Here is a 21,901-nt window from a genome sequence, read left to right on the forward strand (position 1 = left end):
TAATATTTTCTTTATAAATACTAATATGCAGCCAGTATGCTAGTAATATACATGCTAATAAGAAACTAGTTGATAGTGAATAGTGTTCCCTTATCTAAAGATTTATGAAAATATTATGCTACAAAAATTATCTTCTAAAATAGATCTCTAGACCTAAATTTCCTAGAATTGCATTACTTGTTAAATTTCTGTTGATTTGTTAACTAGTTATTTTTCTAAACCTTTCCTGTACTTTTAATTCAAATTTCAGTTCAAGTTTTTCTTGATTGTAGCCAATATGATTCAAATTCGAAGTACGCTTGTTTCTAAATTAAGGGGCGTCATGCACACATTATTTTTGAGGGGGCACGGGGTGGGGGGATGGGTTGTCATGTGACACACAGCGGCCAAAACAGCACTTATGTTTTAGTTATTTTTTCCTTTTATTCGAAACATTCCCAGACGCATTAACTGAATTATCGTGAAATATCTTGATTCTCACATTTTATAAATTGATGATCTATAGTGGGCGGTGGTCAAAGTAACCTAAAAAAAAAAACTGTCTGTTAACTTAACATTTTTTTATGCTACGGAGTTTATTTAATGTGAATTTAACATTGAAAGTTAATGTGAATGAAAACATTGCAATTCACGCTACTAATCATAACACTTTCATTGTACAGAGAGCAAAATCAATTTTACATTATCAAAGAACATTTTCACTGACAGTCTAGTTCGTTCAAACACTCTCAAAAACACCCATTAAAATCACTGAAGCGGTTTACACTATGAAATTAATATATTACAGATTCATACACACATTTGCACTTTGATGTTTCTGATGGGAGAATTCGCCAGAAAGAGGTATTCAGTCAACAAGCAAGTGAAGAAAACCGGCATTTTAGCAGTTACTCATCTGAACACCTCTGATTGGTCATTGCATTATAAACTCAACAGCATCATGTGTGTGATTGGTTATCATGCACAGTGCTGTAAAAACACATCTGTCTCTTTCTCAGCGCCAGCCAGCGAATGCAGATTTGAATGTACCAGCTGTAACGCACTGAATGTTATAATCACACCGGTGTGATTTGTTTTAAATATAGAAAATATTATTTGGCTCTTTTTGGCTTTTAGAATCTGCATTCAAAATCCACATGCACGTGCCCCCTCACTTTGAATGGACATAATGCCTTTGACTGAATTATTGTAGATTAATGATTAACGAAAACATTTATAATGCATACTTTTTTATATGACTTCTGAGAACTATATGGTTATGATAAATAGCATGTAAATATAACAATAAACTAATTATGGTATAATTTGCTTCTTGACAAGTGTAAGGTAATGGTTTTCCAGATGATTGTATGTTTGAGTTTGACTTAAAAAAACAAAACGAAACCAGAAAGCAAATTTTGCCTTCTCGTTTCAGAACGAAAAAAAAAAGCTGAAAACATGCGCACAGCGTACACATACGTCAGTGAGGCAGAAGAGTAATGACCTCTCACTGGCTCTTGCTCAGACTAATGAGAATCTCAAATCTGACAAGCGGAGTGCATTTATCACACACACGCACGCAGGCACACATGCTTAATGACACCAAAGCAAGGGCGTTAAACACACACACTCTGTCTATTCTATGCCGACGCACACAGACACATTAACATATGCTGTTCCTCTGTTTGTAGCTCAGGAAGCTTAGCAGAACATCAAACCTTAACGCTTAAAGGGACAGTTCACCAAAAAAAAAAAAAGAAAATTCTGTCATCATTTACTCACCTGTCAAGCTGTCAAGAAGGAAAAAAGAAAACCATAAACTAGCAAATATGATTCATGCTTCATATTTCAAACCTTACAATAGCTTTGGGTGAGAAACAGACTGAAACTGTTTTTCAGTAAATCTTGACTGTAGAATTTAATTTGCGCTTGTGCAACCTTATTCAACCTTCATTGATGCAAAGCATGGTGGGGGTGTGTAAATGATGAATTTTCTTTAATTTTTTTTAATGCGGAAACAAAAGATGAATGCTCTACTGAAATGTATTATGAGTCTAGATAATTAACTGATCATAGAAGAGATGCAAAATATTAATATATAATAAATTGATATGGGATGCCATGTTGATGGGAGCCTTAATTAGAGTGGTTTCTGAGCCACGTTTGGTCTTTTAATCAGGTCTGGGATTGAGATTAAGGGTTGGAGATTGAGATTAGGATTACATGTGGGATTATCCCATTGGAAAACCAGAGGAATCTATCATCATTCAGCATGTGATTGGAATGCCATATTAGCACATCAATAGTCCACACACACAAACACTCTGGACCTGGTGCCACCTCATATAGCTTCCAATTAATCAGATTAAAGGAAGGAACACCAGCTGGCAACTTGTCATGAGAGAGATCAGACAGAAACAATCTGAAGCCATTAAGAATGTTTGAGTTGAAATTAGGTTTGGGTCTATACTCTCATATCCCGGATCACAGAACTGATACATTGGTAAAAACTGTGTAAATAACAGCTTCATAGATGTACTAGAATTCATTATTCATTGTTCAACCTCTTGCAGTTTCCATAAAAATCTAACAATTCAGCAATCACAAACAAATATAAGGTCATGGAAAACTCACAGAAAGTCATTAGTGAAAAAGTAGCTGGTTCTCTTTCATGTAGCTGATACTGGCGGTGTGTTTGAGAGTTGTTTAGTTGCTGACTCAACGTCTTTTAAGGGCCAGATGACCTTGTGACCATATGGCCTGATGACCCCTTCTGCAGGGGTCTCTTACACATCTGTGTGGTCTGAGACTTTGAGAGGAGAGGTTTCTGTAAAAACTGCACTGGTAATATACTCTGAGTTAGAACTAGACTGGGAAATTGCAGATTGGACTCTGTTCAGAGTGCACAGGCTTGGATCGCTGAACGCAGCATTGGGTAGTGGCTTCAAAGAGAAGATACTCCCCTACATACACAACAGTTCATATTTGAGCATGAACTGCACCATTCTCAACAGAACATTTGTATTCATCATGATAATGCATGTCCCCATGTTTTTAAAGATCTGTACATAATTCCTGGAAGCTGAAAACATCCTAATTCTTGCATGGCCAGCATACTCGCCAGACATGTCACCCATTGAGCATGTTTGGGATGCTCTGGATCGGCGTATACGACAGTGTGTTCCAGTTCCTGCCAATATCCAGCAACTTTGCACAGCCATTGAAGAGGAGTGGACCAACATTCCACAGGCCACGATCAGCAACCTGATCAACTCAAAATGTGTTGCACTGCGTGAGGCAAATGGTGGTCACAGCATATACTGACTGGTTTTTGGACCGCCCGGACCCCCCAATACACCCCCGAACTTCACATGTTAGAGTGGCCTTTTATTGTGGCCAGCATCCGAGTTTAGCTCATGAAAAATGGGGGCAAAAACTAAAGTTTTGCATTTAAATTTTGTTCTGTGTGTGTGTGTGTGTGTGTGTGTGTATGTGTGTACAGGTGCTGGTCATATAATTAGAATATCAAAAAGTTGATTTATTTCACTAATTCCATTAAAAAAGTGAAACTTTTATATTATATTCATTCATTACACACAGACTGATATATTTCAAATGTTAATTTATTTTAATTTTGATGTTTATAACTGACAACTAAGGAAAGTCCCAAATTCAGTATCTCAGAAAATTAGAATATTGTGAAAAGGTTCAATATTGAAGACACCTGGTGTCACACTCTAATCAGCTAATTAACTCAAAACACCTGCAAAGCCTTTAAATGGACTCTAAGTCTAGTTCTGTTGGCTACGCAATCATGGGGAAGACTGCTGACTTGACAGTTGTCCAAAAGACGACCATTGACACCTTGCACAAGGAGGGCAAAACACAAAAGGTCATTGCAAAAGAGGCTGGCTGTTCACAGAGCTCTGAGTCCAAACACATTAAACACCAAATCCGAATATTCGGATTAATTACAAATAGTTTTAATTTGTAATAATATTTCGCAATATTACTGTTTTGCATTGTATGAGAATACATTTGAACACATTTGTTATTTAACCACAATATGAAGATGGATGGATGGATGGATGGATGGATACATAAACAGATCGATCAAATAATCTATTGGGGGTATAGATCAAATAGTCTCTATTGGGGGTTTTGAAGCCACTGGTGATTGTTGTTTTTACTGAAACAAACACACAAACTGTACACAGATTTCCTGGTCATGGCTGGTTAGTATACATCTCAGATTAACTTGAAAGAGATGTGATTTACCGCCTGTCGCTTTGTGTCAGAGTGTCAGTGTCTGAGGGAACCACTACATTCTTAACTCTGCTCTCTCTGAGAGACTGTAAATTAAGGACTTTGTGTGTTTGTGTCTGTTTCTTAAGCAAAGGACAGTTTGATGAAGAGTTTAATCTTCTAAAGAAGAGACTGAACACTGATTTGGTCTTACTCTCCTTCTCTTTTCCATTCCCAAAGTTTTCCTGAAATAGCACAATATATTTTGTAGAAATGTGTAAATAACATAATGGAATCATGAAATAAATATGATTGTAACACCCAGAGCTATTTGTGTGGGAGCCCAGGTGAGCTGGGTTTCTGAGCACTGAAACATAGCAACTGGGTACAGACCTGTCACAGGAAACTAACCATCCCGAAATGACACTGTGTGTGTGTGTGTGTGTGTGTGTCTCATGTCAGTCCAGCACAGCATGGTGTTTGATCACTGCTGTGTGTGTGTGTGTGTGTGTGTGTGTGTGTGTGTGTGTGTGTGTGTGTGTGGATGAGCATCAATGCCCTGTAAAGAAACTCAACCTCCCAAATCCTCTTCACCAGGCACATAGGCGCTGAGCTCGGCAGGTCTTAGCGGAGCACCCAGGGGCCTTTCTCTCTATCTCACACACACACACACACACTCACACACACACACACACACACACACACACACACACACACACAAACATTCTTTGTGCATCCTGCTGGTGCAGACTGTGAACTATCCATATAGAGACACATGGGAATATTATATACTTGAGGAATATCACATCACAACTGAATGTGAGAAAATGGGTCTCATGATTTAGCATACGTCACTGACAAGATTGTAAGTGCGATATTGCTTTTATACAGCACTACAGTACACAATTTTGCCAGTTACTGTAAGTTTCTGATGTTATTCTCTGCCAAAAAAGTATTTTCAAAAGAAGAAAAAGCTAAGTTTTGTATGTTCTTTCTTTTGTGTGCTTTTATTTCGTACATGTTTTCATTCTTTGAATATTCTTTCTTTCACTTTTTTTCATGTACAATCTCGGTTTATTTCATACACACTTTATGTAGGCTCTATTTTTGCACACACTTTTTGTACATTTTCTATTGTATGCACTTTCTTTTGCACACACTATTTCATATATATTTTCTTCTGTTTTTTTTGTATGCTTTTTTTCTTTTGTTCACACTTATTGTCCCACTTTCTTTTTCCTCGGTGGCTTGAACTTTCTGATTCTTTAATCGTGTTAATCTTGAGTATTGCATCCTTCATATTTCCAAAGAGTCTTTAATTTTATTATATTTATGAAAGAAAGTTACAGCTTTACGATTCTGTCTAAAAACAGCCGAGCTCCTGGAGGCATGCCGTGGGCAGAACTAAAGAGTCAAGAGCACTTGTTTGCTGATTGCCAAGAAAACACAGAAATTTGATGCAGTTTTACTTACTGCCTGCATTTCTGCATCATGACCGGGATCTTTTATTGCAATGTGCAATAATCCAGTGTCGATCTGGGCCTTATTTATAAAACATTTGTCCCCGAAATGATGGGAACAAACACACACGCTTGCGAAACTCCATTGCTGCCCTGGAAAAACAAACTGCATCCACTGTTCACATATCAGTGGTTTCTTTGGGAAGCTGAACAAGGTTATTTTTCCTGTACAACTAAAATGAATGAAGCGCGTTGGACATGCTCGAACTCTCGCTCTGGTTGACGTGCGTGTGCATGCTCTTCTAGGAGAAATACCCATACAAGGAATTCCCCCCTTCATGATCGAAATCCCCCCCCCCCTCCCACACACACACACACACACTTTAATTCCAACATAAGTGCCCTTTTAAACAAACCTATGGGATTGTTTTGGCCTGTTATTGTTTGCCTTATATAAATCTAAGTTCAGATTGCTTAGAAAAGTAATATCACACCTTTCCTCAACAAGTCGCTTGTTATAGATCATGTCTGTAGTACAGACACCACTGATGACAGAGGAGTGAGCTTGCATCAAGGTATCTTATTCTGTTTTTTTTACACCATTACATTAATACTGAACTCATATTTTACTGCAGGACCAGATTATAACAATGCAAAGGTCATGTTTATTGGCATCGAGTATGTTGCGTGACTGTGATGTAAGCCTTGTTGGTGTCCTGATGTCTGTCTCCTTATGAGATCAGAGCTTGATCTCTCGTTCTCTCTCTCTCTGGATCTCTCTCTAATTGGAATGGTCTCATGCTGTGCTTGGTTAAAGAGAGAGAGTGTCGGACTGCTTTCGACAGCTTATACTGCATTTCTTTTGATAAAGACTTCCAGTTCTTTTTTCCAAAATCTTCACTTACCCCTGCACACAACCACCCACTCCATGTGCTCCACTGGGAGAGCTCCTGAAAGTCTGCGTGTTCATGCGTGATGACTTTAGCAGTCGGTCCCTTTTTTTTTTTTTTTTTTTTTTATGAAGCAGAATTGATAATAAAAATAGACCTGCACAAATAAAGGTTTGAGGAAAAAAAAACGTTTTGCTCCCTCCTCCTCCACCAGCACATACACTTCACTCTCCAATTATAATACCCGCCGGGGGACGACGGCTCCAGTTTCTGTCAATACAGACAGGTAATGCCTCCAAATAACAACCTTAAATATTAATGAGCAAGGGGGAGAGAGGAAGAGGGATCAAGAAAAGAGTGTATTTTACATTCATAACTTTAAAAGTCAAAGACAAAAGTGAGACAATTTGAAGGTACGACTGCATAATTTTGGGCTTTGTGTTTGAAGAGGTTGCCGTCAGGTCATCCTTGGGAAAGAAAAGCCGAATTGATTTTCCTTTGTCTAAATGACTTATTTGCTAAATGTGTGCAGCAGCCAGTCTGAAAAAAAGGCAAGCATGGGATGGTTCGGTCCCGCTCCGCTAATGCCGCTGCCGTCTGCCTGGCTTGGCGACAGTGAAGGAGAGTCTCAGCGGTTCTTGTATCGATCTGCACGGCCACTGTCTGCCGCCTGGCACGGATCCCTCTATGATGTCTGTCCGACATCTGGCTGGGGATGCAGTTTCATGAGAGAAACGTCAAGTTTGTTTGATGCTTATCAGGATGTAGCCCAACACTTCCATTGGAGAGTAATCGCTGCAATGAGTGTCATATGCATCGTTGAGTGGTACGTGACAAGATGTGTCACGTCACGTGCCAACTTTCATGCTAATCGAGATGCATATTGACGTTTGCTGACAGCCAGTCCTCTTGGAATTTCAGTGAGGAATGGGATGAGCAGGAATTGTCATCGGTGCTTGAATGAAGACTGATGGTGCTAGTTTCCTCCATCATTCCCAGCAGAGGCAGCAGCACAGCCCGCCAGCGTTGTTCCTCCCATGGACTGACCTTGTCAGCAAGGCAGAACCCTTGTGGCCGGAGCGGATCCCTTTTTTCCCCTCAGGGATTGGCTGACTGGCATTGATAGTGAGAAGGTCATGACCTCTTGCTGACAGACAAGACACCCACGTGACACTAAATGCCTCTGATTCTTTTAACTGTTATTCACGCCACCATGGCAGTGGGCAACAGATGACAGGGTTTTATTTTTCCATTTCAGTGTAGTTTAAGTAAGTTTGTTTTATTTCGGTTATATATATTAATACAAAAATATGAATATGAACATTTTTGGACTTATTTATTTTTCCCAGATATACAACATTACAGCCATATTTATTTGCTTGATTCCGTATAGTTTTACTTTTCCTCCTGATATTCATAACTCAATAACACTAATGTTTATATTTTATTTGTCAAGTTCTCAACAACACAGCATATTGCAGCACTTGCAGTCAATGAAATGAGCTATAAATTTTGCCATTACTTCCATTCTGGGACGTTTATGATTCAACAATATGCACTGGTTCTATTCAGATGTTGTGTCAGATGGCCCAAACCAGAGAACAACTAGTACAAAGTTCATAACAAAAGACAACCAAAATATGATCACAATGATTATTTTTTATTTACATGCAGATAGTTAGAATTCACGCTCAGAATATTAATTAGATTAAAATAAACCAGTGATTTTCTCTCTGTATTGCTATTTAGTTTTTTTTTATATTTGTTTGCATATTCAGAATTTCAGATTAGTGTTCTTGTTCAGATACAGTTTTATTATGATATAATTTTTTACCTTTTTTTTTTTTTTAGGCTTTTGTCTCTGCAGTAGTTTCACTTGACTACAGTAACCTTGGCATGCTCAGGAAAAGAGAAAAGACCAGTGAGGATTCTTCCATTCAATTTTTCATCTAATCCCAATTGAGGGTCAAAGTGTTTCCTGTCTGTCAGCTGTTTGTCATTCTCTCTATCTCTCTGTGCACTTGAGAAGACTTTGACGGCTGCCGCACTGGTATTGTCTGCATATTAATATCTTTCTGGGTTACTGCGGTTACCAAAGTTCCCGCTCTTATCCCATCATACACTGATATTGTTCAGAGTAGATTAAAACTTAAATATGTGGCTTGGGATGAGGGTGAATGTGTCTATTTTATGAAGCGTGATAATAGCCCCTTAACTCTGTGCTGTCAGATGTGCCTCTCTCTTTCTCTCTTCCTCGTCTGTTCTGCAGGGGCAGACCCTCAATAATTGCCCAACACTCCTTAAGTCCAATTCCAATTTAGCCCAGCAACAGCAGGGTGGTCACTCACTGGAAATCTAATTAGGGGCTCCTGTGTGTGCGTCCGCATATGTGTGTGTGCATCTCCTGTGAGATGGTGAGTGAAATGACTGATAGCAAAGAGGAAGCCATTTGGATCAGTGTTTAAAACACAGGCAGAATGTGTGCCAGGAATATCTGGCTTTTTAAAGACTGCTCTAGCTATTCCTACCTGAATACTGACCTAATTGATTTCGATTCAAAAATAAAACAGAGTAGAGGTTTATAATCTGTTTATGCATACGTCTGCATGCTGGGTGACCCTGGATCATGTGACCATATCATGGGACAGGTCTGTGATAATGATTGGTTGTTTTGGCATAAACAGACCAACGGCTGCGGTCTCAAACCAACAATGTCGTCTTTGTGGTAGAAAGTCACACACACACACTTACACACACACAGTGATCGTTTTTCACTCTTCTAACTGACAAGCCCATAAGCCGTTTTGTTCATTTATTTATTTTTTTTTTTTTTCATGAACTGTTGATCAGTTCCTGACACATTCTTTCTTCAGACTAAAGACGAACCAGAGTCCAGGTTTGTGACTTTTTATATGTAATCAACTTTTTCTCACCAGCTCAGAAAAACTGCTTTTTATTCTTGTAACTCAAATAGTAGCGCAGGGCCAAGGTCAATGGTGTGATTTACAAGGAATGTTTGAAAGGATTACACCTAGAATACTACGCTTGGATAAATGTGTCAGCTAAATGTAAATGCCGGTATATTTGTTCTAGTTCATGTGAAGCACTTTAGAATGGACTTGCAGATTTCAATCAACCGTGGAGTCGGCTCCTGTTCTCCTGCCCAGAGACCCGGATGCTGAATGTCTGATTCAGCAGCAATTAGTCTCAATCTGTGTGTGACACACAGGCATTCAGTGAAGGTTTCTCATCATTGCAGGGTTGAAGCATATAATTTTAAAGTGCTAGTGCAATGATGTAGACTAATCAGCTGTGTTTATCTGCTGACAGGACCTTCAAGAGCACATCCACACCCCTTTCCCACTGAAATGGGGCTGGCAACAGATGCTGGAATGCCACATTTTCATTGACTTGAGAACCAAAGGATGACATAACAGACTTTTACTATATAACCAGCTACCAGCACATCACATTCTAAATATTTTATGGCGTGATCGGGAAAAGGTCATTAAGCTGAGATTCAAACTCAGAACGCCCAAAGTGCAACACAAGGCTTTCAGCTCCAAACAAACTGTTGCATTTAACTGCTATTATTTGATTTATCATGTTTTTAGAGATAACCTTTAAGTGAGCTACATGGCAGTAAAGCTAATCTACATTTAGAAAAAAGTACAAAGTAAAAAGTCAATTGCACGAATTAACCTCCCATTTTTACAAGTATCGATAACTTAAAAAGTCACTACTATTGGAGGTTTCCCAGGGGTTCCAGACGGCTCATTGGACTCACGTAGTGTTTTTGAATCTTATTAACTCAGAAAGAAGTTGTAGAATCTCCGACTCAGTTGGATTCTAGGATCTCTAAAAGTATTGTGAGGGAGAGTCTGGCCTCTGCCCCTGTTCACAGCTACTTGTGGGTCCCTGACAGCGGGGTTGCTGGGTAATGGGCTATGGAGAGCCAGAGCACTAATGTGCTTAATCGTGTTTGAAATGACAGAGGAGCCCAGGGACACCAGACTTTATTATGTTGGACCATGTATACAGAGAAGAGACTCATTCGTTTTCTGCTTCTGAGGGTGTGAAAGGGTCCCAGAGTGGAAGGGGGAGGGAGAGGGAGCGAGCAAAGTGGGTCCTTTTCACATGTCGCTTGGGACAAAATGGGGTGAATCACATTATAGAGCACCTAAGTCATATTTGAATAAAAAATCACGTTTCTCTCTCCCTTATTGGATGACACGATGTTTCCTTAAGCAGGTATTAAACCGCTGATGGAATTTAAATTCATCCATGTGAGATTTTAACCATAATTTTTATTGCGAGACAGCAGTGATAAAAGCGGGGCTTGTTAAACAGAGTCAACCTGTAAATGAATATAGATCCTTTAAAAGTGATACGACCGCATAGGTCGCGCCGCATAAAAAGCTGTCATTCTTTTCCCATCAGGTTTTCCGTGTTGGCCTCTGCAAGTGTTTTTTAAGTGCTGCAAGAGAGGGAGGGATGTGCGGAGCCCACAGCGAGCCAAGGAGCTGTTGGTAAATCTAAATGAATGTCGGATAATCAATCCTGAGCTCAAGAGATTTCTCCTCCTCAAACTTCAGTGTGGACTCTTTCCATGCCGCCGCCGCAACAACTCAGCCTCACTTTCAGAGGAGCCGCAATGGGGCCTGTTGCCCTGCCCATATCGAGCCAACAGAGAGCCAGCTCTGACCCTGTGGAGGAAGCGAGGGATAAGCAGGGGTTTAGTCACATATCGACAGCTGTCTGCTCATCAGTGTTTTGCGTCTCTTCAAACGCCACATGAATGCACACTTATTAGAAGAGCGAGACTCGAACAGTTTACAAACACGCGCACACACATTTAGTGCGTGCCACATGCCTGGGAAAATGGAGGTAAACTATTGGTGTACTCTGTAAGAGTTTGTATCAAGGAGAGGGGGATTATTTTTTTATTTTTTTTTTATATAATACATTTTTGGTTTGGGATTTGTTTTGGAGAGCTATACTGTTCCAGTCTATACTGTAAAATTAGTGAATAATTATTTCCGCCTGTTTCTTATCTAATATATCATATAGCTACAAAAGACTTGGAATGTAGTGCACAAGTTTTGTGGATGGCTTTTACTACTTTTTCACCATGTTTATTGTTTGTTTTTTGCTTTTTAGGAGATGAACCCCATCCGTTTTTATTGCATGGACAAGAGCTGCTCTAGCATTCTACTAAACTACTCCTATATTTATTATTTACTTTTTTCAAGATATTGATCAAAATAAGTGACTTTTTATTTTTTGGCGAATCTTTTTTTTATATGAACGGATGTGTTCTGATTCAGACAGATTTGGCTTAATGCTCATAGCTATCTTAGGAATTAATATGTTTTTGCAGTTAACTTTATGAGTGGTTAAGACTACTTTGTTTTTGCCGTTAACTTTATGAGTGGTTAAGACTACTTTGTGGTCCTATTATTGAATCTCTGTTATTGAATTATTGAACTCTCTTTTAGTTCAAAACTTCAAACTCGGTGAGCGTTTAAAGTTCTGATTTTCTTTCTATAGAGCAGTTTCTTCAGTTGTTTGTGTACATTAAATATGTTTGCATAGAGATTCAATAGGGCTTTGAAAGATTATCTACCCATCAACCAGTCTTTGTGGTTGAAGTTCATTCTTTAGCTAATGTCAAATTGGCATACCATAAATGTCTTGTCAATGTTATTGATTAGTGTCTGGTATATGGTCAACCAAATAGCAGTTTTACATAATAGGGGTGGTTGTTTTCTTTGTGAAGTATAAATGCTATGCTGCCTTAAAACTTGGATGAAATCATCTCAACCAAGAATCATTGTGCCAAGACTTGTAAAGCGTTGTTGGAACCTGTATTTGTTTTAGGCTGGATATGATTTGCAGAGCTTTACAGAGACAGAGAGAGTGAGTTGAGGGGAAGTAATTAAGTCCAAATCCATTTAGGTCATTTAATTAATTGAGGGACACGTTCACTGGTTTCGCAGTCCTATCACTGTTCACATCAGCCTTGAGTGCTGATTGAGATGCCATTTGGAGCATGTATTAATGGCAGCAAGAGCGAGCAGCTTGGAGGAATGGGCTGTCTGGTCTTATCTGTGCATCGTCGCTAAGGTCTCAAACTTTTGGGTCTCTAAAGAGTGCTTCGCCTTGAGCGAAAGGGAGATCTTTATATTGAAAATTATTAGGACAGGAGTTTAAGGATTAATTTGACCTGATTCCTTTCAGTTTTTTAAATATCTTTGAAGTTCTTCTTTTTCGGATTTGTTCTAATATTAACCTTTAAGTCGGCATGAAATGAAAATCTGTTCATTTTCTAAATGCATGCTGTTGATCTTATAATTAACTATTCATAGACATTTTCTATCGGTTTCTTTGACTTTGCATTTTATATTAAAAAGCGAAATGTAGGTCTTCCAAAATGACACATTTCACTCTGATCTATGCCAAATAATTTGTCTGCCTAAACTTCACTCCTTTCTTACAATCAACTGCAATTGATCGTCCTATCACAACAATTTTTCTTCCATGTTTATTGAGACTTTAACTATTGAACTTAAGGGTGTAATTTGTAATTTGGGTATGAATGAGACCTCAGATCATGTTCGGGAGAGATGTGTTGCTTGTACTTAGAAAGCATTCTAACTTTTCATTCCAACTGGCTTCAGTAGCTGGTCAATAAAAAGGTGGGAAAAATATAGAGACATAAAGTTAGCAACCACCTACAACACTGTAACATTATGGAAACATTATTTTTCATAAAAAAAATTTGTGAAAATTTTATTCTTAGACATTTTCTGCACTGCATTTTTCAGTTTTCACATGATCTCTTCCCCATCGTCAATTCCTTGAGAAGCAACACTGCTTTGGTTTTGGTTCTGCAGTCACAAGACATCCGTATGGTATAATTTGTGCTTATCTGTCATGATCTTTGCTTGTTTGTGTCCATATAAAAACAACCCCATGATCCTTTCAGCTTCAGTCTGGGGAAGATGATGTCTCACATTTTGTGCTGTATTAGTTCTAGAAGAGCATGTGTTTTCCTAAGTGTGTGTATATGCTCCATTAGAAGCGCACAGCCCTGTCCCTGTACTCAGTTCTCTAAGTGTAGCTAATCCATTAGACATAATGTCCCATTATATAGCCCTGACACCATGTATCCTTGTGTGGCCACCTGGGGTGATTAATACTGATACATATCAGTTTAAAACCGAAAGGTTTTTTGCTGGCCATTAAAATATAAAGGACACATTGTCAGTTGTAAGACACAAAGTCTTCTGTTTACTAAAGCAGTGTTTCTACACTGATGACTCAGGCAATGTAAATATAGTTTTAGCAAATAAAAATATGTTTTTGTGCAAAAACTGAAATCCAAATTGTTGAGTTAGGGTTACGTTATTCGTTTTAGACCAGAGGGGGTTTGTGGTTATAATAGTACATTTCAGTATTTGTTTTTAAGCACATTTTTGTTTTAATTTTTGAGGGGTCACCACTTGATTTCTGATGTTAAATCTGCATCCCAAAGCAAAACTAGTGGAGGATCACTGTAATAGAGGACAGTCCATTGTTCTTTGGCCATTCTATCATATAGAATAATCTGATGCCAAACTCATTAACATCAGTATCTCAGTCCATTATGAATCTAATACAAACACTCAAAGTGTTCATTAATAATTCCACTTATTTTCAGTAGGACTCTTTGGCATAAGACTTTCATTTTTTCCATTGCCCTGAAAATAAGTTTTTGATCCATCCCCGTTGGCCTCGTGTAAAAGCTGACAGACTGAGACGGCATCCCAGCAGCCTTTGCGGTTAATTGAGTTAAGTCACCTGTGAAAGACTGTAAAGTTTGAGTCAATGAGCCAGGTGTCCCCCAGGCTGAGGCTCTTATAATATAACCTATTGTGTTTTCACTCACTCAGTCCATCTTTTTTCTTTCCCCATCTTATGTTAGGCGTGCTAATAAAAGCAACACTGCCGCTGTCTGAATCAGTGTGACTGCAGGATGCCCGAATATTAGATTGCATTAAAGGGATAGTTAAAAGTGAAAATTCTTTGATTATTTACTCACTTTGTCGACAAACCCATCTGACTTATTTTCTTTCAGAAATAAGAATTAGGCTATTCGCTTTTTTCCAATGCAGTTAGTCCACATTGCTTTCAAGCTTCAAAAATAAAATAAAAAACCACCATGAAAGCATCCTAAAAATGGTGCATATGACTCATGTACTGCATTAGAAGTCTTCAGGAGTTTTAAAGATCATTTAAAAGCCTCGTTATTGGGTGTAAGAGAGCAGCTAATGCCATTTCAAAAATTTCTCCATTTGTGTTCCACAGTGTCAGATTCAGTGAATTTCACAATCATTCAGTCACACGTACAAGTTGTTGAGTCAAGTGGAAGCACAAAAATCCTTTTCACTGAGGTTGCGGTGACCATTTTTTAAAACAGCTATTGTCATCATAGCTCTCTTTTTTGTCTTTCCAGGTGGTGATCAGTCTGCTCTGGGTCATGCTGTGTGGCTGACTTCTATGCTCTAGCTGAAATGAGGTTGGTGATTTTGGGGTCGCGGCCCCTCTTGGCCTTGACCCTCACGCTTGCCCTCACCTGCCTGAAACATCTGTGCCATGGTGCGACACCCTTTCCTCAGGACCTGGAGCCCATCAGCACCGTCGGTAGTGAACGTAAGTATAAAACAACGAAAAACCACCAGTTCCTAGGATAAAAGTCACATTATTTTGCAGATATCTTTTTAACTTCAGGCATATAAAGAGTATTGAAACCTCAGTTTGTTTTTATATCTTCATAATTCAATCATAGTAGTTGGAATTATGAATGCTTTATCTTGCAAGATATATTGCAATAGGCGCATTAAACCATACCCAGAGTTTAAAAGTAAACCGTCTGCCAAGCATTCAGTTCTTGGCAGGCGTAAAGCATTTCACACGCCAAATACGTATATCAGCAGCCATGGTTGCCAAGTCCATCCTCACTCCACCTTCCCGTTCCCAGCCCTAATCTACCCCATCCTGGTTTTCCGCTCTGTTACTTCCTAGCTACCAAACCTACTGGGTCTGTGAGAGCAGTTTCACTCGGGGCTGCTGTGAAGTTGGTACTAATTGGCAAATAAAAACTCCTTAGTCTTGGCTGTTGCAAACAGCGGGGTTTGGAGAGGCTCAACTCAATTGCAAATGAAGTGTGATAGAAGTGTTTACTGTTACTATGTTGATATTTTGTGGACAACTCAATTTTATACAATCCATACAGCCCAACACTATATTGTTCATAATTCTTTAGGAATCCAAAAAGTGTTATTTTATATTGAATTAGTTGAAGGTGTGACTTAGTGGGAGGAATTTGAGCTGTTCAGAAGTGAATTGATAGTTCAGTTACTGAATTTGAATTGATTTGAGGTTGCAAACAGTTCAGTCAATGTTAATTGTAAAGTAAATTGAAATTCAAATATCAATTATACATATTCATGGATCAATTTTAACTAGAAAAGCCAAGCTTGATTGAATGTTTTGAAAATAAGATGGATTGATGGATAGACAGATGATGAATGGATGGACAGATAGTTGGATAGGGAGAACGATTGCTTGATGAACAGATGGAAATGGATAGATAAATTGACAGACTAATACAGATGGATGGATGGACAGAACTGTATAACTTTCTTTTCTTCAAAGGATTTGTAGAAATCTTGGTATCCAAATAGTTTATTTTCCCTATGTCTTGCATTATATCTTTAATCATTCAGTGGAAATCAGTAGAAACTGAAGATGTTCTGTTACCAGTATTCTTCAAAATATCTTCTTTTGTGTTCCACAGAAGAAGGTAAGTGTGTAAATGATGACACATTTCATTTTTGGGTGATCTATAAGTTATGTGGCTACTTTAAGTTGGAATCTACTGTAGCAGCTTGTGGTCCCATTTTCACTTTCGTCTCCTATCATTTTAACTTTCAAAAACAGAATTCAGCATGGATGGACCATGATTGACAGGGGAGGCTCAGGGGGTCATGTTTGAGCAGATACGAGAGCACTGCAGCATCCTTTGTTCTGCTAAAACGAGTGGGCCACATTTGTGAGAGCTGGACAGATACTGAGTCTCACAGCCATTGGTGTACAGATAGCTGGGCTAATAGAGCTCTCCAAAAAGAACATCACACAAGTAATGAGACCCATTTATCAACCATTTCCACCTGTGTGTGTTTATGTGCTTGCTGTATGTGTGGTTTTACATCCTGAGACTTTGCTATGTTCTACAACTGTTATACATTGTAACCTTTAAACCCATTAGATGGCCTCGACTGCATTCACACTGTGGCTAAATACAGTTGTCACTCCTCTTCTGAGTGCAAAATCCTGTTCTGTTCACAAAACACTTTTAGGAGAGTGACAACTGCAACATGGAACAAACTGTAACAAGCAGGGTTTTGTTTATGCTTTGAAATATCATGTTCAGCCTGAACTGTAATGTTTGGGTTTGTTCTGGATGCTGGGAGCAGTTACAGTGCACCGAGACCATATTAAAATATGCAAATGAGTCAAGACAGGTACCTCAATTTCAGTGATTTTTGTAACACAGCAGCTCAAAGGAGCTGGCAGTGAGTAACATCACTGAATTAACAACTAGTTGTTCAGTTTGCTTCTGTACACATGACACATATTTAATGTATAATTTGATTGTGATTGTCACTATCTTAATTTTCAGGAGCTAATTCAGTTGTTGAATATGATTTTCATTGTACATAAGTGAACTGAACAGATAGTTGTTAATACAGTTGGTGTATTTGCATATTTTGATACCAGTCTGTCTCTTTCCACCATAGATGGTCCTCTTTGTGCAGCCTACACATTACAAATGGAAAGAAGCAGCATCTTAACAAGCTTTAACAAAACATGGTGTCTTAGTCTTAGTAGTAGTAGAGGTGCATAATATATTGGTACCATATCAGTTATTGACCGTTATGAGAGATTAAAAAAAAAAATACAGATATTTATCTGTTGCCGATATTGTATATTTAACTGTGCTGTGTATTTCTTCTATTTTTACATTTAGGTTACCTTTATTCATTGCTCACTTAAAGTTACATTAAGAAAACAGTAATGATTTAATAACACTGTTAAATAAAATGTTTAGCAATCTTAAAATCAATTTCCATTTTTCATACTATATGTTCTCTAGTGAAAAAGAAAATACATGTATTTCTGAAATACATTAATTCCATGCTAAGTGTTCTACAAATACATTTACATATTTATGTGCTTAATAAAAATACCATGCAATTGTAATTTTAGTATACTAACTGGCATCCAGCTAAATTGGAATAACTAATTTTGAGTTAATGCACTTTCATTGTTAAAATTATTTAAAGATATACTGAAGTATAATTGATTTATGCTAAAGTGGAACTAGAGCAAGTACTTCAGGTACACTTTAAATATCTTGAATTTGAAGACTGATGTTATTCAAAGATCATACAGTCCTCACCAATATTCACATTAAAACACATTTTAAGCTTAATATAAAAAATGTGTATTGTGCACAAGTAATAATCCAAATAATGTTTAATTATAATTTTTATATCGGTATGTAAATGAATGTTAATAGATTTGAACTATACTGAAGTTGAAATTAATGTGAAATTAAGTTTTTTTTTTTACTAGGCTTATAATGTTGGGATGCCGTAAATTTCCATTATTTTAGTTCACAGTATTTAATTAAATTAATTTGGACAAATTTGTATAAATAATATACATTTTAATATTACAATTTAAGTAAATAAATCTTAATAAAAATTATTCATATTAGTGCTGTCAAATGATTAATCGTGATCAATCGCTTCCAAAATAAGTTTTTGTTTACATGTGTGTGTGTGTGTGCTATGTATATTTATTATGTATATATAAAAACACACACAAACAGTATATATTTTAAAAATATTTACTTGTATTTACATGTCTATATTTATATTGATATAATTTGTTATATACAAGTATGTTTAATATATAAACATATTTTTCAGAAATGTATACATATATGTGTGTGTATTTATATAAACATAATAAATATACACAGAACACACACTTATATTTAGTAAACAAAAACTTTTATTTTGGATGCAATTAATTGTTTGACAGAAATAATTTATATACATTTGTTTTTAGCCATGTGAAAATAAATATTTATTTATTTTTAATTTCTCAATATTGACAAGACTTTTGACACTTCGGGTGCCTTGCTAGTTTAGTGTTATTTACACCTATCATGAGAATAGAAACTTTGGTTATTTTTTCATCCAGACACCGTTTGACTCTTGACAGAATGAAAATGGGAATTAGACCTGTTAGTAAATATGCTGAAATACACTATACTGCCCAGATGTTTGCCCCAGCTTGCTGTCTGGTGGAGTTGATGCATTTGAAGCAGTTGGAATTGACAGATTTCACAAAAAAATCACATTGTGTAAGATATTTTGAAGCGATTTTAGAACATATTGTTTTATATTATTGTTATTTTTCGATAGTCTTTAAAAATTATAACTGTGGTTTGGTAGAATAATCTAGAATTATTTTGAAGAATGAAGCTGAGAATTCTGGAATATTTATTCTCATGCAGTGATTTTCAGACTTGCGAGAGTCGTGAAGATTGAATTTTCTTTCTCATATCACTGGTTCATTGGCTCTGACTCTGTTGAGATTCAGACACTCTGGGTGATCTTTATTGAGTGATGATCCTGCCGAGATCAGATGATGGTGTTTACCCAGTCAGTGTCTTTGAAAAGAGAGTGAAGTTTCAGCTCCAATTTAACCCTTGGATGTTTGTTTACTTTAGTTCCTGAACATCAGAGCGAGCGTCGGTTCCAGCTGCGGCCACCTGTGGTCTGCCAAGCTCAGGAGAAACTCGAACAATACACAGCTTCATAATCTAGTAACAGGAATCATTAAAACGTCCAGATTTTCTTCTCACCCCAAGGTCAAGTTTGTCACCCTGTGGCTGCTACTTTTGAGCAGTGCACAGTTTCCAAGCAGACCTGCAAATGAAAGGCCCCCGCAGGTCATTGAAGACATCTCTGCGGGTCTGAAAATGTTGTGTGACCCACTCGTCCTCTGAGAGAAGAGCATGCCAAAGTGACTCATGACTCATCTTTGACATTGTGCTAGAAATTAATCTTTTTAAGTGTAAATGAGATTAATTAGCAGATTATTTTTATGAGTGTAAACACTTATCAACATTGCCTGCAGCAAATGAGATCTGTAATATGAATCATTATAAACATGAAACAGTTTTTGATGTGTGGGGGCTGATATTTTTTTATTTTTTGTATTATTGATCAAAATCCCCAGACAGGAGACCGTAAATACATGGATCAAACCACACTTAATATTATTAATCAGAATTTCTGTCTTTTTGTCTAGTAAAAATATTTAAATATGCCTAAATTAGAAATAATTGCATAAATAAAATATAACTTAAGTAAATATATATCTTAAATGTATATGTATACATTTATTCATTTATTTATTTTTATTGTACCTACCCTAAACTCTTGAATGGTTGCATATCAAAGTTTCCTAAAAGATTTCTAATGGCTGATCTACTTTGCCATTTCATATAATATATTTCAAACAGTTATTTTAAATTGTAATAATAGTGTACTTCTTGCCAATAAGATATTATTTGGCGTAAGAAATAAAAATTTTAATGTATTATACTATTTTTATATTATTAATTTTAGTCTTAATTTTTAGTAAATGCCACATTTATATTTTCAAGCATATTTCTTTATAAGTGGAAAGTGGACTGCTCAAAATGCTATTATTAAAATCTCATGAACAGTCCTAAGAAATATATAGATAATGTGATGCGATGTGCACATTTATTTGTTGTTAACAAATTACAGTTTATTAGAAAAATAAAATGTTGTTATTAAAATAAGAATAATCCTTCAGGTGCATCTCTAACACCAAGATAGTTGACGGTGAACATTTCTAGTTTTTTTTTAAACCCAGTCTTTTTCTCTCTCCCCGTCATGAAGGCACCTACCTGTACCCCAGTTTCCAGGGGAACATGTCAGATAATGACACTGCCAGACTGGGACTGGATTTTCAGAGGATGCTGCGGATTAACCACATGGTCTACATTGCTGCAAGGTATGTCATGTCAGTTCAATCACACGCTCACACTGCACACAACACCACAGCCACACACATTTCAAAAGATTCAAGATGCAACATGGACCGGGAATTCCAGACCTCCCGATCAGTACACACTTGTGCTGTTTCTCCAGACCCCCTCAGTGATAAGACCCACACACTAATGATAAGGGTCGTGTGATTGGGCCAATCAGTCTCATTCAGACCTGGATTGCAGACAGATGGATGCCGGCTCGCTCTCTGACACCTCTCTCGCCCCTTCTATTTCCTCTCTGTCTGTCTCTTCACCACTCATGCACTCTCACTCTCATTGTAGCTGTCCTCTGCCCCTTTCATTTTAGCTCAAGGTGTTATTGGCACCATATTGTTATTTATTGAAAGAACTGGCAAGAAGAATCTCGGTTGCTCAGATACTTGATGAGATTATTGGCATTCCTGTCTCTCTTTTTGTGTCTCTGTAGAGATCACGTTTTTGCCATTAACCTCAGCGCTTCAGCAGAGCATATCATCCCCCAACAGGTAAGCTCACTTTTTTCTCAACTTCCTGTTTCAGTCCTCTCTAATGGTTTTCTTTCTCTCAGATCAGTGCAGTGAGTGGGTGATGTCGGAATATTCACTTTTATTCGTCTTTGGGGAAGGACCATTCAGAAATCCCATTTTTCAAATGAGCAATTTTCTTTATGGTGGCTTTAAAGGATGAATATTCTACACTTTTATAGCACTGTCTATTTTTCCCTGACGTCCACTTGAAATGTTAGTCAAGGTCTTTAACACAAAAAAAACAGCCATAATTTAGTTTTACAGAACCATTTCCCACTCTGTGTGACACTTGGAATTAAATAGGCTTTTTATTTACTTTACATTCTGTAAGGTTTCTATGGGTTAATGAATGTTTCATTTATTGAAAAGCCTCTTCACAAGCCTGAATTATGAGTGGACTGAAATATTTCACACCCAAAAGAAAAAAAAAACGGTGCTTAAACATGTAACATATGTATTTAGACTGTTGGCAATTCCAAGAAATATAATACATTTTCTGCTTTGTGATTTTTCTTTTCAATGCAATTTTACATAAAAATCTGAATACAATGATTATAAATTAAACCATTATTATAACAATAAGTAATATAATTATATACAAAAAGTAAGCTTTAA

At 37.3% G+C, this 21,901-nt stretch overlaps 1 protein-coding gene across 4 annotated transcripts in view; it reads left to right on the top strand.

The window, feature by feature from the left end:
* sema6e (sema domain, transmembrane domain (TM), and cytoplasmic domain, (semaphorin) 6E) overlaps positions 1-21,901 on the top strand; it is a 146,887-nt gene that overhangs the window by 76,178 nt on the left and 48,808 nt on the right. For all 4 annotated transcript variants that reach the window (XM_059568012.1, XM_059568011.1, XM_059568010.1 and 1 more), the window contains 3 exons: positions 15,072-15,268; positions 20,629-20,743; positions 21,208-21,265. In XM_059568012.1, coding sequence (XP_059423995.1) covers positions 15,130-15,268; positions 20,629-20,743; positions 21,208-21,265 — 312 coding nt within the window. In that variant the 5' untranslated portion in view covers positions 15,072-15,129. The remainder of the gene's footprint in view (positions 1-15,071; positions 15,269-20,628; positions 20,744-21,207; positions 21,266-21,901) is intronic.

The sequence above is a fragment of the Carassius carassius genome, chromosome 15 (assembly GCF_963082965.1).
Source record: "Carassius carassius chromosome 15, fCarCar2.1, whole genome shotgun sequence".
Classification (NCBI taxonomy): Eukaryota; Metazoa; Chordata; class Actinopteri; order Cypriniformes; family Cyprinidae; genus Carassius; species Carassius carassius.